Source organism: Opisthorchis viverrini, assembly GCF_000715545.1.
Source record: "Opisthorchis viverrini unplaced genomic scaffold opera_v5_9, whole genome shotgun sequence".
NCBI classification, from domain to species: Eukaryota; Metazoa; Platyhelminthes; class Trematoda; order Opisthorchiida; family Opisthorchiidae; genus Opisthorchis; species Opisthorchis viverrini.
In genome coordinates, this window is record NW_008751665.1 from 3389957 (window position 1) to 3407828 (window position 17872).

At 47.1% G+C, this 17872-nt stretch overlaps 1 protein-coding gene across 1 annotated transcript; it reads right to left on the reverse strand.

Annotated features, from left to right (window-relative positions):
- Positions 1–683: 683 nt before the first annotated feature.
- Positions 684–16846, reverse strand: T265_12668 (hypothetical protein; the record flags this gene model as incomplete). Its single annotated transcript, XM_009164850.1, has 3 exons — positions 684–782; positions 6941–7392; positions 16726–16846. The coding sequence occupies 3 exons, from the start codon at positions 16833–16835 to the stop codon at positions 733–735; spliced, it is 612 nt and encodes a 203-aa protein (XP_009163114.1).
- Between the last annotated feature and the right edge of the window lie 1026 nt (positions 16847–17872).

Below are 17872 nucleotides of genomic sequence, written 5' to 3' on the forward strand. Positions count from 1 at the left end.
TGCCATGGTAAATAAAATAATAAAGGACGATAGTCAGCATAATATTGGTTTATCTACACCTACATAGATAAGAAAGCCAAGGATGGAATCAAAAGAACACCGTAGCCCCAGGGCCATTTTGACAATCCACGAACAGCTTTCGCAGAGTGGGGCTCCCTGAAAAATCCAAGGAATGCTAGCACCGCGCAGCGACCTGCTCAAGAAAATCAATGAGCTTGACAGTAGCGAAATACACTCGTTTGCAAACCAATTTGGTTTTGCGGGAGACTCACCCGGAACCCATCTGAATCCCTTGTTCCAGATGAATCTCCTGCAGAGCCAAATTAATTTGAAAATGAGTGTTTCGCTAGTTTAATGGAATTCGGGCTCAAGTAGAACATCAAATTGACGGGAACCCGGGGACTGTGCCTATCTGATGAGCCCAAAGAAAGGTGAAACCGCTCGTCAGCTGGAGAATTTCCAGCAACCCTATGAGTAATGCATTACATCCAGCCTAATGGCTCATGCTTTGAAAGGTAGTGGTACTTCGAAATTTGGTTCTCCGGAAGTAAAATAACGCTCTAGCAAACAGATAAATACCCTTTATAAGCTACCAAAAGGAATGAGAAATATATAACCAGCAAACACCTACACCCATTATCGATTGAAGACCAATGAAAGTAGCAAGAATGAGGGTATATAGAATCGGTTTCTTCATATATTTGTGTAGATAAAAATGTACATAAATGCACGTTAGTCATCCGCGTACTGATCTGAGTCCAAACTGTCAATGTCCGGAAGGACTAAATTGAAGGGAAACAAAAAGAATGGTTAAACTGCAAGAGTGTTGGCAATAACTTGTGAGCATTTGAATAGACATAGAAAGCGGGATGACAGCAATTTATGGGCACAGAAGTAGTATGCAAGTGGGGCGAGATGGCCCAAGTGGTTAGAGGGCGAATTTACTGACCGGAAGGTCCGTGATTCGAACCCGACCTCTGCCTCCCGACTTCCCCTGTCCAGGCTTGGGCAAACTGGCAGTATCCCAGCCCTCGCGCTTCGGGTGGGTGGCATGGCAGTTAGGCATTGGAAGGGTGCTACAGCTGAAAGATTATTTTTTTATGCAACTACGACAGGAAGGAGAGCTCTAACAAACACCCGTATGCCCATGTTCAACAGCCTACCTATTCCAGATGCAGTGCCCACAGATTATGACATCAAAAACTTGCTCGATTTTCAATAAACCTGACGATATATGGAGAAAACCATATCGTTCGTGATAAAGGGACTCTCCTCGCGGCTATGGAGGCCCAGTGACCTTGAATAAATTAACCTAAAGACACCTTATGTATTTCCTGTTGGTAAGCTACGTAGGCGCATTAGAGATGCCGAATAGCAACGCCAGGTTTCGCAAGACTGAAATGGATTACTTCCCGCTTGCCGCATCGCTCTGCTCTTCACGACTTCATGCCTTAGATCCATAACAAGGCGTAAGCGATTTCGGTCCCAAATGACATCTTGACACCACGAGAACATCTAGACTGCCTTGATTCTGTCACTCCAATAGTATCATGCTCCAAGTGCGACCATCTTCTGGAACCGTACAAACTAATCTCGCCCTGCAGTGCAAGTAGTATAGTTTTGTTCCAAACTACCTGAGAAAACGGATGCACAGCATCCAGAAAGTAACAGTGAAATTCGTTCTTGTGAAAATCACTTTTGTCCTTGGACAAATCTGAAATTGGGAATTGAGAATATGGTGTAATTTTCGCGGAAACTGGAGTGCATGAAGTGAATTTACGGTGGACTGACGCAGGTTTTAGACTGACGGAGATGAGGCCTACCGTTTAAATTCACTACCGCTCTGAAGCTATCTTGGTCTTGACTCTTGTTGCTTTGACGATAGAGGGGTGATTTTTTAATCTACTCATAAGTGGGCAGTAGTACAATTTTGCTCATCTCGATGCGATGATCACAGAGGGTACGCAAGTGAAGTCAGGGAAGTACGCTTTTGTGCCCGAGCTTCATTCTCAAATAAAAAGCGAAAAGGTTTGCTCTAATCTCTGAATATGCACGTCAATGAAACGTATAGCAGGCCGTAGAGCATTATGCTAGGTGTTGAACTGGCCTCATGCTATCATGAAGGGTGACGTAAGCACACATTTCTAGTCAAAATCATTGTGGCTACAGAAACATAGTATTCGGCCTCATGGGTCTCCAAAATTGAGTCACAGCGTGGGTCGCGTTGCTACGCAGTTTCGAGTTCTCCTCGCACTGAGTATAAGGACCATCTGTTACTCGGAAACGCTGCTGATTTATATGTTATCATCGGGTACTTCGTGAGCGGTGTTCGGCACCATGGCATATACTTCGCGTGAGGAGATCAGCACAGAGGTTCGAAAAAAATAAGCGTCAATCAGTCATCAGAATTCGATGATTATAAAGATTCGAGGAAAAGAGGACGTGAAAAAACTAAAATATGGATCACCGAAGGGGAATGCACCGACCGATCGGTTGGGATAACTGTTTATCGGGTGAACACATTTAGCCGATTGTACTGACAAAGATTTTTCCAAAAGCCCGTATTTTGATGAGATGCCGAAACCCTAAAACTTGTGCGGCGTAACCCTCCAGTTCAAAACGTTTCATTCAGCCCAAGGAGCTCGAGATGGTTCGGTGATTAAGGCGCAACTTACTAACCAGAAGGTCCGTGGTTTAAACCCGACCTCTACATATCCACTACTCCTGTCTAGGCTTGGTCAACCTGGTAGCACCTCGGCTCTCGTGCTTCCCTCGGATGGCATTGCAGCTAGGAACCGACAGGGTGCTACAGCAGAACCGTTATTATTCATTATACATCCAAGGAGACCCAGAATTGTTCAAACAAAAGTAGCTTTGTGTAAATTTTTTTTAAAAAAAAGTTTATCGCAAATAACTTTTAATTTAGCCAGGACCACTTGCGTCAGGGGTCGTTTGGCTGTTCATCGCTGGCACGTCGCGTAATGTCCGTCGAATTCACCATGTGACCATTCTGATCACGTGAAACACTGGTTGGCTGGCGTTCGTGGTCCTATCTCTAGATTCCATTTTCCTTTGGTTTATGTATCACTGATGTGAAGGTTCAAAAAAGAATGGCGCAAAAAAGTCTGTTCGCTCTGCATATTCACTCTTCTCGATGATCAACGGTCGTTTATAAACCGTAACTTCCTTGAGAAAATTACTTGCGTATCAAAGGAGAAAGATACCACACCTTCACAAACATCAAAGAATGGGAGCTGAGTTCAAATTCGTGGTAAGGTCTCAGTTCAATAGGGTTGTATGTGCACATTTCCAATGCGGAGAGTTTGACGAACTTCGCAACTGAGAAAAACGTTGGTGGATCCAGTGGGGGCGAGATGGCTCAAGTGGTTAGAGCGCGAATTTACTGACCGGAAGGTCTGTGGTTCGAATCCGACCTCTGCCTCTCGACTTCCCCTGTCTAGGCTTGGGCAACCTGGCAGTATCCCAGCCCTCGTGCTTGCTTCGGGTAGCATGGCAGCTAGGCATCGGAAGGGTGTTACAGCTGAACGATGGTGGATCCAGTTGCAGTGCTGGTCCTTTGTTTGGGGAGTTTGCGAACTTGTCGCACACTGTCAACACCGATCCACATGACATTGTAGGATCGTGTTGGCGTAGCTAATGATGAGAATGATGATGCAGTGAGACTGTACTCAATAGCCGCCAACCAACCAATTTAGCATGCCGTTACATCGCTCCAACTGCATGCCAGTACATTGGCTAACGGCAAATCACACAATGTGAGATACTTGCCCTTGTACATCAGTCCGTAAGACCAATTTCACTGGGGGCGAGATGGCTCAAGTGGTTAGAGCGCGAATTTACTGACCGGAAGGTCTGTGGTTCGAATCCGACCTCTGCCTCTCGACTTCCCCTGTCTAGGCTTGGGCAACCTGGCAGTATCCCAGCCCTCGTGCTTGCTTCGGGTAGCATGGCAGCTAGGCATCGGAAGGGTGTTACAGCTGAACGATGGTGGATCCAGTTGCAGTGCTGGTCCTTTGTTTGGGGAGTTTGCGAACTTGTCGCACACTGTCAACACCGATCCACATGACATTGTAGGATCGTGTTGGCGTAGCTAATGATGAGAATGATGATGCAGTGAGACTGTACTCAATAGCCGCCAACCAACCAATTTAGCATGCCGTTACATCGCTCCAACTGCATGCCAGTACATTGGCTAACGGCAAATCACACAATGTGAGATACTTGCCCTTGTACATCAGTCCGTAAGATCCAATTTCACATGTTCCTTGCTGCATCCTAGTTCACAAACCGGAGTGCCATGTCGGGATACGATTGATATCGCATAAAAATATTTATGTGAGCCACCAGTGGGTATCATAAGGGAACAATCACCTCAGTGTGATCCTAATGGGTCACTTGGGAAACAAGCAGACATTCTTTCGCACTCAGTACAACGCTCTACTAACAAATTCCCATTCACAACCAGCTCGTAGCGATGAGCTGACTGAAGTATTCCCATTCACAACCAGCTCGTAGCGATGATCTGGCTGAAGTAAAGGCGTGAAAGCCGGTGTTCGGTTCCATAACCCAAATACAAAATCTAAGGAAGTTAACTAAACCGAGCAACAGGAACGGGAACATGAATTGGCGAGAACGAGAATCCCGGGGCAAAGGTAACAGTCTAATTTGACCGGTATCTGCAAGCTCCTCCTGCGTGTGGTTGCGTGTTATATATAGAAGGTACGGTAGCTTGAGATAGCCTTTAGAGGAGACAAAGGGCAATCCGTACAGCCGCATTTATCAAGTTATCACGGAATTTCCCACAAGGTCAATCTGGAACCTTTGTGATGAGACGAGAAGCGTCGAGCCACTCGAGCACGGTTACGAGTAGCTTACTATATACTGTTTAATCAGGGCGTGTCTCCGATTTCGCGACACATCCGTCCAATTGATTAATTAATGCGGCTCACTGATGGACACTGCGTAAACTTCCGGAGAGAGGGGCAAGCACTCGGACATAGTTTGAGTGATGATTAGGACCGGATTTCGGCGAATATCAACGCACATGAACATATACCACTTTCAATGGTCTTCCGATACTATGCTATCCCTGGCAAGCGACCTACGCGGTTCGACCGGTTGGGGTGTCCTATTCTCAAGCTAGCTTGCTAAATGACATAAAGCGGCTCTTACCAGTTGCTGAGATGTTACAAACCTGCTTGATGTTGCCATGACATACCCATACGACTACCGCAAGCCTTTCCGAGGTTCAGCCACCTGACCGCTAGACCAAACGTTTGAAGCCCCCTCCCCTGAAAAGAACTCCAGCTTGCTTTACTACAGGGGACAAGTGAGTAATTCTAGTCACACTTGCCCTGAACCAAAGTGCCAGCAGCAATGTCCTCATCTCTCAGGCTCTCACATCATCGAGAAACGCCGTCAGTCACCTCAAACGACGCCCCTAAGGAATAGCTCTGTTTGGCGATTATACGGCCAAAATGGTAACTAGAGGCTGCTATCGACTGTAGTTTCAAGCGTGATATCCTATTGTTGGCCGGTACCTTGCACGCTCGATTGGCCATGGCATTGACGAATCCAGTGAAAGTCTCGAGAACGGCAAGCATATGGTGGGTCCGCAGCCCTCAGTAGGATAGGCGTCTCCAAGACCTGCTTTCAGAACCCGTGAATGAATCTTGTTACTTGGTATTTAAACACTGTAGTGACCGGTAACCAAAGTACATTCTCGTCCAATCATGCTGGGCGTCCTCTGCTGAGGACGTTAAAATACCGGAGAACGTAAACAACAACCGGTAAACGTGACCGAAACTCGCGCAAAGGTCGTTCAAGTAAGCTAAGATGACACGCTCTTCCGGGACTAGGCCGCGAAACGGTAGCTCACACTGGAAAAATTCGCCTAACAAGCAATTTCCATGTTCAGAAATACCGGATTTCTGGTCACAAAATGAGTCACTATGTACTCGCAAAAGATCCATTAGCCAATCCACCGATGTTCCACAAGTTATCAAAAACAATGCTGGACGAAAATGGCAGCAAATACTGGAAGACTTTCACCCACCATTTAGAACGCCAGACAAACATCAAACACCCGAGTTCAACCTTCGTGATGCAAAAGGAGACCTATTCAATATCCCCTTTCAACAGTTTCCTCAGACCTTCACCTAGCAGTCCCCGAATGTGCGGTGACGACTTTGATCTTTTCACAAGAGCACGACAGGAACACTCCCTACTTCCCAGCCCCACTTAACTATGCTTTCACGGGGCTACAGCACATGTGCAAATTACGAAAGGTCCATGGATAACTGACCTGGAATAGGCAGGCGATGCTGTGTGAGTCGGACTATGTTTGTACCAGGTGGCGGCCTCAGTCAAAGGTCAAATATTTTGTTGGACAAAACGCCACCAATAGTTTTGCGAAACTTTCTACGCAATGGTACACCCATGATGGGCGGAAGAATCATGTTGAACAAAGTCGACACTTTGAACTACGTATCAGGCGGAGATAGAGTTGATCCATTCACAAGTGGGTTGGCTAGAAAAAGCACGAGGCGAATAGCTACATCCCTGAAGCTCCTTCTTCGAGCCTTTTCGATATCCCACGCAACCTGCTCATATTATTCAAAAACAAGCTAAAAGCGACACAGCAATTGTGGCTAATTTATGAGATGGTCCAAGTGGTAAGAGCGCGAATTTACTGAGGTACGGATTTACGAGGTACGAATCCCTCCTCCGCCTCTTAACTTCCCTGTCTAGGCTTGGGCAACCTGGCAGTATCCCAGCCCTCATGCTTCCTTCGGGTGATATGGCAGTTAGGCACCGGAAGAGTGCTACAGCTGGACGCTTTTTTTATGAGGAAGTGAGCTGGTCATGTCTGTGTTAAGATTGACAAGAAAGCATGATATCAGAAAAAGAAGTCGCTCACAGCAAAAATCGTCCCCATCGTCTTCCACATCAGATGTTGATGAGTTGTCCGTCGAATCCGGATTAAGTGCTTGGCATTCCGCAAGAGCCGCATACATCGTATCCAATGCATTTGGATCCTGGGGCACGAAACGGAGAATTGTAGTCTCTCCCGGACAGTCCGAAGCACGACCCTGGGAAGTGGCATCTTCCTGACTCTCGTTAGAGCCGTCTGTGTCAGAGTGTTCAGCCCCATCAATCGCCATCGGTTCGCCAGCAATTTGCCCATTCGGGTGTGGAGGGCTGTATGGTCGGTCTCCATCGATCATGACAAGCAGGTGCGGATGAGGAAACGTGTTTTCAGGTGCCGGTTGGTCTCCAGCAGCCATGACAGGATCTTTCGAAATCGCGTGAAGAGTAATCTGTTGGTATGGTACGCTGAACTGGCGTGACTGACCTTCCCATGTAAAGCATCTATAAAAAGCGCAAAACAAAATTGTAGAAAACGCGAAAATAGTAAAACGGTCTCACAAAGACCTGTAAATCAATAAGGGGAAACTGTTGTGAACCTTTTTTCTACAATTTGACCCTAACTCAAACAATAGGTAATTAAATACCTATCCAATAAACCTTTGCAACTCCGATCTAGTCCAAGAAACCTCACCAAAAACGGACATCCCTACCTGGACTTATCAAACTGAACCCTGAGCAGAAAACGCTGCGCCACGGGCAGTTTGTGATGAGGCAAGTTTGAGCCATTTGAGCCATGTGTGAATGAGACGGAATACGACAGGAAGATGAACAGAACGGACAGATTTAAAGCAACCAGCGAACCGAGCTGATGGTTCGCGTTTTAGATTTATGTACTGATCAAAAACTCGATAACTCAGTGAGAGCCTAGTGCCATATCAGTCAGATATTAAGGTCAAGGAGTGCGATATCCGCTAATTTGAGGACTCTCAAGATGGTATTCGCTTACTTGTTGAGTAGCATCGCCCCAATCTGAGAGCTGTTAGTGAGACTAGGCCTTCTCCGGGTATCTGAGACTCGGGAATGTATGTTCCGGAGCTGCTCTCTTTCCAAAATGATCGTCCTGAAGTGGGAGCTGATGGCGGTGTAATCACATGCCAGAAGGCTGACAACAAAGCTCACCTTGTTGAAGCTATATGTCACTACTGATTGTGATTGATTGATTGTCGTTCAGCTGAGCACCCTTTACCTCACCAAAAACGGACATCCCTACCTGGACTTATCAAACTGAACCCTGAGCAGAAAACGCTGCGCCACGGGCAGTTTGTGATGAGGCAAGTTTGAGCCATTTGAGCCATGTGTGAATGAGACGGAATACGACAGGAAGATGAACAGAACGGACAGATTTAAAGCAACCAGCGAACCGAGCTGATGGTTCGCGTTTTAGATTTATGTATTGATCAAAAACTCGATAACTCAGTGAGAGCCTAGTGCCATATCAGTCAGATATTAAGGTCAAGGAGTGCGATATCCGCTAATTTGAGGACTCTCAAGATGGTATTCGCTTACTTGTTGAGTAGCATCGCCCCAATCTGAGAGCTGTTAGTGAGACTAGGCCTTCTCCGGGTATCTGAGACTCGGGAATGTATGTTCCGGAGCTGCTCTCTTTCCAAAATGATCGTCCTGAAGTGGGAGCTGATGGCGGTGTAATCACATGCCAGAAGGCTGACAACAAAGCTCACCTTGTTGAAGCTATATGTCACTACTGATTGTGATTGATTGATTGTCGTTCAGCTGTAGCACCCTTTCGGTGCCTAGCTGCCATGCCACCAGAAGGAAGCACGAGGGCTGGGATACTGGCAGGTTGCCCAAGCCTAGACAGGGGAAGTCGAGTCAGAGGTCGGGTTCAAACCACGAACCTTCCGGTCAGTAAATTCGCGCTCTAACCGCTTGGACCATCTCGCCCCACATATGTCACTACTACGTAAACCCGATGGTCCCCTGATTCCGAGTTTTCGAAGACTGCAGTTCATTAATGGCTGTTGTTTCCAGAGCCCCGATGGATCCCGAAAGCAACCATCTGGATTGGAAAACTTATATTGAAGGCGAGAACTCTCTCACCGTCGATGAATTACATGTTTTCCCATGTTGGCGTCTTGTAACTTTACTGTTGTACTATTATAAATGCTAACCCCTTGGGAACGTGCACGAGTATGATCACTGTCGTAACTTATATAGAGCAGTTACCAATCTGGTCTGAATGAGCATGCTCAGATGCATCGATGATGCTCACATGCTCGGTGTACTTGCGAAGGTCCGCAAACTCGCTGTCATAAGACGATCAATTTTCACTCGTCCCCGTACATGAAGACCAAGAGGGACACGAGTTGGACTGCAACGACGTTCGAATTCAGGCAAAAACAATGAAAGAAAACGGATTTACGGAGACATGGTGCTCCCCATGGAAGACACGGACACTAAGAATAACCCAACCAAACCAACCTAAAACCTACAAAACTCCAAACTGCACAAGAAGTCAGGAAGCCGGAGGCTCCAGCTGGGAGGATAAATCAATGACTGGAATACGTTTCCAACAGAAATGAACAAAAAGGCACCTGATTAACGGATCAAACGCGGAGATCAGTCGCTACAAAGAAGACCAGAAAGCGCAGTCAGTTAAACGAACGCAAAAGCCAACCGAAGACACAAATTGAGACACGCTAACCAAAACAACGATCAAATCGACCATGAGTAGTTTGACGAACCAATAGGGAGCATGGGATTAAAGAGATTAATGAAATGACGATAAAGTTGCCCCTCAATCAACCAAACACATCAAGAGATATGAACACTATTTAGAAACTATAAAAACGTAAGCAGACGGGGAAATGCCAACCCAACAGCCCACTGACGGTGTTCCCACGGTTGGTGACGAAGCGTTTGCAAGTAAACTGTCAAGTTTGGCGAACAGATCAACAGCCACCTAATCTACATCTAACTTATGAACATGTGATAGAGCGCACAGATTAATACGGAGGAGCCTGTAATCGGGCGAGATGCCAGCTTAGTAGAATTGACATCAGAAAACAGCATGTATCAAGCGGGAAGTCTGTATATAAACGACGCAACAACTATCCTAGCATTTCCTGGCCAGCCATCAAAAGTCCTTGACCCTGATCTTACGTCGGTGCTCTCCAAAGTATTTGATTCACCCGACTCAAAGCTGTCTCCTTGTTGTGGTCGAACTTCATGGCTCTATCAATCCTGTGGGCTACGCTGGCTAGAACTCAGTTCCTTGCTCAAAAAGCCGAAAAAGAGAGCGCTGTGTAAGGCATTTTCTGCGGAAACAATGCGTGGAAATTCACAGCCAAAGCATGTAGATGCGGATTCCAACCATCTAAAATAAATGCAAACAGACTGAAGTGGAATGTCTCACAACGTATGGAGAGTAGTGGCGTATGGGCCTCTTTATACACTAGAATGGTCCGGTAATGATCAGCTTGTCCCCACCCTCCGCCAAAGGACCTCTGTGGTGGGTTTTGAAACTCAACCTTTCCTTCCTGTAACTGGGATGTCTCGAAGTAATCCATCCATGCTAGTAAATGATACCACAAACTAATAAAATCGTTGACGCTTTCACATCTTCTATCATAACTGGCTAAGGTGCACAGGAACGATAGATTAATTGGAATCAGATCTACCATTGGACCATACTCTCAAACGCAACTCAACCACCATTCTCGTACGAATATTGTAAGTAATAGAGCAGTAGTGTAGATACAGTAGTCTCCAAACAGTGCGCATCCTCCCGACGGGCTAATATCGCGCTATTCTTCAACGCGCACTCTTCTGGGCGGCACAAGCCCTCGACTTTATATCCACCTTGATGGATATGAGTAAAAAAGTAACGGATGTGGTACTTACTAATTTACTTAAAATACAACGCCATATTAGACGTGATGGAAGGAAAAACGGACCTTATTTCGGCCGATGATTTAGCCCTCATATGCAAATCACACTTGGACGAGCATTCGCTCAGGCTGGTGGTTTGCCTCAGCGTATGCAACTGTAAATGGAGAGGGGCCATGCCTTTGTTCTCATTTAGAATGTACCGAGTCAATGTTCTCAGCTTACAGCGTTGAGAGGGCATATGCGAGCCTGATTAGTGTTGATCAGCAGCTGCAGCGCCACAGAGCAGATAATCGTGATAAGCCTAATATGCTACCAAGCTCGAGATAGCACAGTGGTCAAAGTGCGAACTTGATGACCGGAAAGTCCGTGGTTCGAACCCAACCCCCGCATCTCGACTGTTCCTGTCTAGGCATGGGCGACCTAACAGCCCTCATGTCTCCTTCAGGTGGCGTGGCAGCTAAGCACTAGGTACTACAGCTGAACAGTAACATGCTATCGTACGCGGGTTCAAAAGCGTTGCTACTCGTGCCCAAAAGGGCGGCTGTCAAGACTGAAGTCGTGGCTATTATCCAGGTCCGCAGCACTTTTTCGAGTGCTTTTTGCTCAGCCTAGGGTATGATTTCAAACTTCTTCATCGTCATCGACAGCATAACATCAGTGTTCAACACCAATGCTTCACTGCCATACAACCATGATTTATTTGAAAGCCTTATTGTAAAGAAAAGAATGAAGGTGGACGGGGAAGACTTAGTGCTAGTTTACCACAATCATTCCGAGGTACCTACACCTCCAGACATTCACTAAGGCATCTGGATAGAGACTGACAACAAGAACGCCACTGACATCGATTGGCAGCCACATCTTGTAGTGCCTCCAACCAGGAGCAGGGGGAATCACGCGGTCCTCATCCTGAAAGACGAATAGCACCGACAGCACCCAAGCGTTTCGTGATCTCCTTCATACTCCTCTGCCAAATCAAGGGTTGGCCAACTCTCTGTTTACGCCACTCTGAGTTGGGCATGAAAAACAGCACTCTCTTCGGCAAACGATGGTTCGGCATACGTAACACATGTCCCAACCAATGCAGCTTCTGGTGCTAGACACATTCTTCAGTGGAAGTACCTGTTACACAACCGAAAACGCGCTCTCTAACTGCCCCATTACACATTCGCCGACACCAACCTACATCAGCTATGGTTCTGAGACAACGATTGTCGAACACCTGAAAACGTCTCAGTTCCGCTGCTCGAATGGGCCAAGTCTCACAGCCATACAACAAAACAGCCCACACTGTAGCTTGATACACACGTCCCTTCAGATTCAGGGACAAACCACGCTGATGCCATAAGTCTCAAATTAGGAAACGCGACCCGGGCCTTGCAGATTCGTGCATTCTCACCTGTTACACCACAATCGGAGCTAACACAACTTCCAAGATATGTAAAACGCTCCACAACTTCCAGTAGCCTTCCCTGGATTGTAAGTGGCGTGTTCAGTGACTGCGGTTCACGAGCATGACTTTACACTTTGTGGGTACGAAATGCATACCAAAGGAGGTTATCACTTTGGTCAGTTCATCCAAGAACACCTGTACCTTCTCTCCCTCGAAGATGAGGATGATGTCGTCTGCGTACTTCAGATCGACAAGGTTTTCGTCACAGGATATTTGAACGCCGGGGTTTTGGAGACCCTCCAGCGTTCGTCTCATTATTTCATCGATCACAAAGTTGAAAAGGAATGGAGAGAGTGGGCATCCCTGACGGACACCGCTTTGTGTACGGAAGCTTTTGGCGAGCTCGCCGTATACTCTCACGTCGGAAGTCTGAGAATACAAAGAGCTTATTATGCTCACGAAGTTCCGGGGCATTCCTTCGTGAGCAACACCCCTGTATAGCTCAATGGATCGCCGAGGTGCGCAAACCGTCACACCACGGTAAGGTGCAGTCTCTTCGTGACAGGTGCGCGGTTGGCCTAAGACCGTCGGAGCGGCCTGTACTTTCAATTCATTACATATGTCCCGACTGGTCCTCAACTTGGAGAACCACAAGACTGTGTTGTTCATACCTCTACTGGTAGGAAAAGCTCTGTGAGTGTCAAACGTGCACTTGCCAGTATAGCTCAATGGATTATGAATGTGTACAAGCCGTCACAGCACGGTAATGTCCAACCTCTTCATGACGACACTATTCATCTCCTGAACTCTTGGTAGCAATCTGTCGCACTGGGCTACACAGAGGTACTTGGGTGTCATCTTTCAGAATGACGCAAGATCCTCTGAAAACTGCGCCTGAACTTCAAGAATTGGGAACAAGGAACCAATAATACTTTACCAAGCCTCTGGTTTCTGTAATAGAACGACCTTGCCCGGCGATCCCAAGAAGTTACGGTAGACCGCATCTCAAGTACGTCGTGGAAGCTTGGAGACCATGATAACAAAAGGACTAGCGACGGCTAAAACTAGGAACAGCGGCAAAAATGGCTCGAGTCNAAATGGCTCGAGTCGGTTGGTCAGACAGTTAATGATAAAAAGCACAGAGTGAGAACTACATCATCCATACTGGAGCTATTCCATATGGACCACCGGGTTTCCAGAGGACTCAGTTGTCATGCAGAATGCGGCACCTATCTGCCCGTTGGTCTACAAAGATCTGCTCAATGGGTTTTTTTAATTTGTCTCTGATTGCACGCACAGCGAGATGGCCCAAGTGGTTAGAGCGCAAATTTACCGACTGGAAGGTTTGTGGTTCGAACCCGACATCTGCCACTCGACTTCCCCTGTCTAGGCTTGGGCAACCTGGCAGGATCCCAGCCCTCGCGCTTCCCCCAGGTGGCATGGCAGCTAGGCACCGAAAGGGTGTTACAGCTAAACGGTTTTTTTTGGTTTAAAGCCCCGTCCAGCAGGCATCTCTGTTTATTGACCAGTCTCAATGACGGCGTACTCAATGGATTCAAACGCAGTCTTCTGGAAGCATACAGCCTCAGTCGACCACATCTGAATGACTCATCAGAGACTGTGTTTACAAAAAATCCTTCGAACCCCCATCCAGGCTTCTACGCACTGCCCTCCACATGTAGATTGGGTCAAGTTACAGCTCGAAACAGCTCAGTGATAAAGACGTGAACTTATCAACCAGACGGTCCGCGATTCGAACTGCCAGGAAGGAAGAAGTACCAAGACGCCCGAAAGCTACTGAGGCACTCAAACCCAAGCAAAATCGCAGTAGGGAAGCCGCCAACTCTTTAGGCCAGGAAAGCGAGCTTCAGATCGAACGCTCAATCAGTCAATCGATTCACCAACGGCCGACGAGTGTTCAGGTAAGTCACAGAAGCACAGTCGACGATGATGGATGTTCACTCAACACCGACCAGACAGCCTGAGTCAACGTCAAAAGTGCGCTTCAAATAGCGCGAAGCCCCTGGCAACTTTCGCACCCGCTTGTTTCTTGTTGACACTGGAGGAGGGGAAAACAGTTAGATACAAGACGAACTCAACCCGGGCATTTCGGGTGACTTTGAAGGATCTCTTACCTTGTGCTTCCTTTGGGTAGCATGACAACTAGGAACTCAAAGGGCGATACAGTCGAACAATTTAGATTGGGTCAACTACATGTCGCCCCTAGGTAAGGGAGAGCGCTACCTCCAACGTACGGAAAGGCACTCACACCTACAACCCGCTTCGTTTCACGGCACTTCACTCGCTCCAATAGAAAGCTTCCTTATTTGTTGAGCTCATTGTCCGTACTCTGAAACTGATCTACGAAGGGAGTCGAGATTTCAAGCCAAAAATACGGAACGGCGTGCGTCATCCTGCTCGAGCGTTAAACCCTCATGAATTTGCCATCGTTTTTTTGAGACAGTAATGACCAGGGATACAAGAGACTCTCAGAGAATGCACTTCCCGAACGGAGATAACCGCCAGATAGAAAACTGTATTCCCCGTGGAATACAGTGGAGTATTTAGTGGAGAGGTCAATCAGGAGGTCTGTCCAGAACGTACTACACTTGGTCCGCGTATCCTTCTGACGTCGACATGCATAATTTCAAGTGATCCACAAAAGACTGGGTGTTACGGCAGATCGTTCACACAGACCTCGGAGAGTTCAAGCCCCAGACTTGATCCTTGAGGGAGCCCCTGAATGTTATCCCTTGACCCTGATTGGATTGTGTACCTTAGAGAGAATCCTTCAGCGAGACGTGGAGTCCGCCAGAAGGCTAATCCGGTAGAACCGTCGGTATTGGATTTTATCAAGTCGACAGACCATGTTACTGAGATGACCAGCGTCTATGTCTTCGACCCAGAGTCCCCTAGCTACCATCAAATGGTTGATGCATAGCCCGCCTTGCTGAAAGCCACGTCTCTCAGATGTACACGCCTGGCCAGCCACCCCATCAGTTTTCCAGTGCCCGATCTGAAATTACCTTGATCGTGCTTATCCCCTGCTTTGTGGAGCGGTTTCACGATCAATCATTTTCACCCCAAAGATAAGAGAACTACATGCGGTAAGCGCTTAAAGTTGACACACAAGATTGACAACTGTCTCTGTTAGATAAGAGGGCGAGATGGCTCATTAGTTGGAGCAAATTTACTGACCGGAAGGTCCGTGGTTGCATCCGGCCTTTTCATCTGAACTTCCCTTGTTTGGGCTTGGGCAACCGGAAAGTATCCCAGTCCTCATGTGGCACGGAAACTGGGCTATTTTTATCAGTTTTTTTCGCTAGATCTTGGGATGGGATTGGTTAGGACCAGAGCGCGCGAAATCTGTTTCCATTCTCTGGGACAAAACCCACACCTCACAGCTGGGAGCCCATCATAGCCGTTCAACCATGATCATGAGTGTACTACTTTGGACAGGAGTAGCATTCCAAACGTCAATCTCGGTAACATCCCGGCTTTCATTATTCATTGGAGGTAAGCAGAGGTGCTGTAGGACACCGGTCGATATCTCAGCTGATACAGCCGACTGCCTCGCCGAATCGATGTCCACCGATTGAACCGAACTCCATATTTATCACGGAAGCTTTTCGATTATTATTAATTTAACCCGTTTCTTTTATTTGAGTTTAATGTCGTCTAAAAAGTGCAGTAGACTGAGCGTATGAACGTTTAGTCCCGTCCCTTAAATATGTGCACATCCTGTCGAACCCTGCCGCGGCATGATACCCCACCTACGTCATGGGTTTTTGGATGAGCAAAGGGCTTTCAATATTCTCCAGAACCCTCCAGCTGTAAAGCGGACTGTTGCGTGTTGACGAATTGTGGTATGGATGACCATTCGAGTCTGACGCCGAGGCTGCCGACAGGAAACCCCCACCTCCAACCTATACCTCACTCGTTGAAAAATACCTAGGTAACACCCTACAGTGCGAAGACTGGTGAAACCGGTTTAAGTAAAAAGGTGGCGCAAAAGCACTCGTTCACCCGACTTTTCAAACATCCTTTCTGAACAGAACTTCATGTACCCAGACAACGGCAGTTCAGTCACACGGGCGAGGTCTACACACCTACTCACACAATCCGCTCTTGACAGCTCTGTACACTACCTCTGAAGGTTTAGAAGTCCAAGCCTCACGTGACAAGCAGCCTGAGTGTCAAAGCAAACGCCTGTTAGGGTCTTCAGAAGGGATCCACCCAAGAGGGGATTGCCTGAAGTGTTTTCGCGTAGTACTGCAGCCCCCTGCCACGTGTTGCCTCTGTTCGCCCAATGAGTGTAATTAACATCGACTCGACACCTGTTAAGAAGGCATCCGTGACGTATCTACAATACAACCATTAGGTCACCATCTGGATCCTAACCTAACCAATACTCCCCGTAAAGTTATAAGTTAGTAGGTCTGTTGATAATTATTGATCATAAACCACCTGATATCTAGCATTTACATCTGTAGAGAGTTTGGAACCTGCTCAACACAACCCGGTAGACTTACCGTTCGTCAATTACCACAGTACCAACATCCAAGTTCTGGGACCCTTCGAATAGGGAGACATTCGGCTGTCTAACGACCATACTTGGTGAGACACCGCAAACCGCAACCATCACGCTCGGCGGACACCCAGTTTGTGTGCGAAGCTTAGGCCCAAGAGTCCGTAATTTGATTGGTTACTCGGGGCAGAGTTGAAGCACGGGGGCTGTCGACAATTTTCCAGGTGGCAGTTGATCACGGATTCACAGATCGGGACACAGGGTTGAGCTTTTCGCCCGGGCTTCCCTGGTCGGGGTTGTTCTTGTCGTTCGGTGGTATCTGATCACTTGAAATGCAAAAGCGAAAAAAAAGTATAACACTGCTCTTTAGAGCAGTGCTTAGAGCAGTAAGCTTATCAGCTCCAGAACTCACGTGAAACGGCGTCTAAAAGTGCACTTGAAACTGCCCTGAACGATATATTAGATGCAGCGCCAGCACTCGTCGGAGGAACATTGTTCCACCCACCTGCAAACCAAAATGAGAAAATCTCTTGTCTAATAAAGTTTACGCCGCGCTTAAAAATCTTATTATATCCCCGCCCTGAGCTAGCTGAGTCGACAGTGAAAACTCCATTGACCAAACCCTGCTCCAAAAGGACGTGGGTAAGTGTTAGTTCTCTTCGGGGTTGTGCTACAGCTGGGGGAAACAAGTCAAGCACTTCGGAAAGCATTTCATTATCAGCGGATTTAAGGCAGGCAACGCGTTTAACACGCTCAGAGAGGAACACTTATCTCTTACATCGTGAGCGGACAACTTAGTTGGCCTATTCAGTAAGCGATTCGACGTAGGCCCCATAGGGTGTCCGTAGCAGCATTTTAGCATCACAATACTTTTATCTGGAAAGCCTTTGAGAGTGGAATAAAAGTTTACCCCAAAATGATGCACTTTGTTGCATATGCGCAAGCACAAAATCACCCAAATCAACGTCTATTTTTTGCAGCTCGTTTTAAAAAATCCACTTCCAAAGTTTTGGCGCGCATTCTACTTTGAACTTGGTGCGCCATGACGGCGCTCATTATTGACTTTTCGAAAGCTACGACGTGCCCCTGATGGATTAAAAGAGACAGGCAATTGAGTTCAAAGTACGAGTCCAAACTTTTGAGCCCATCTA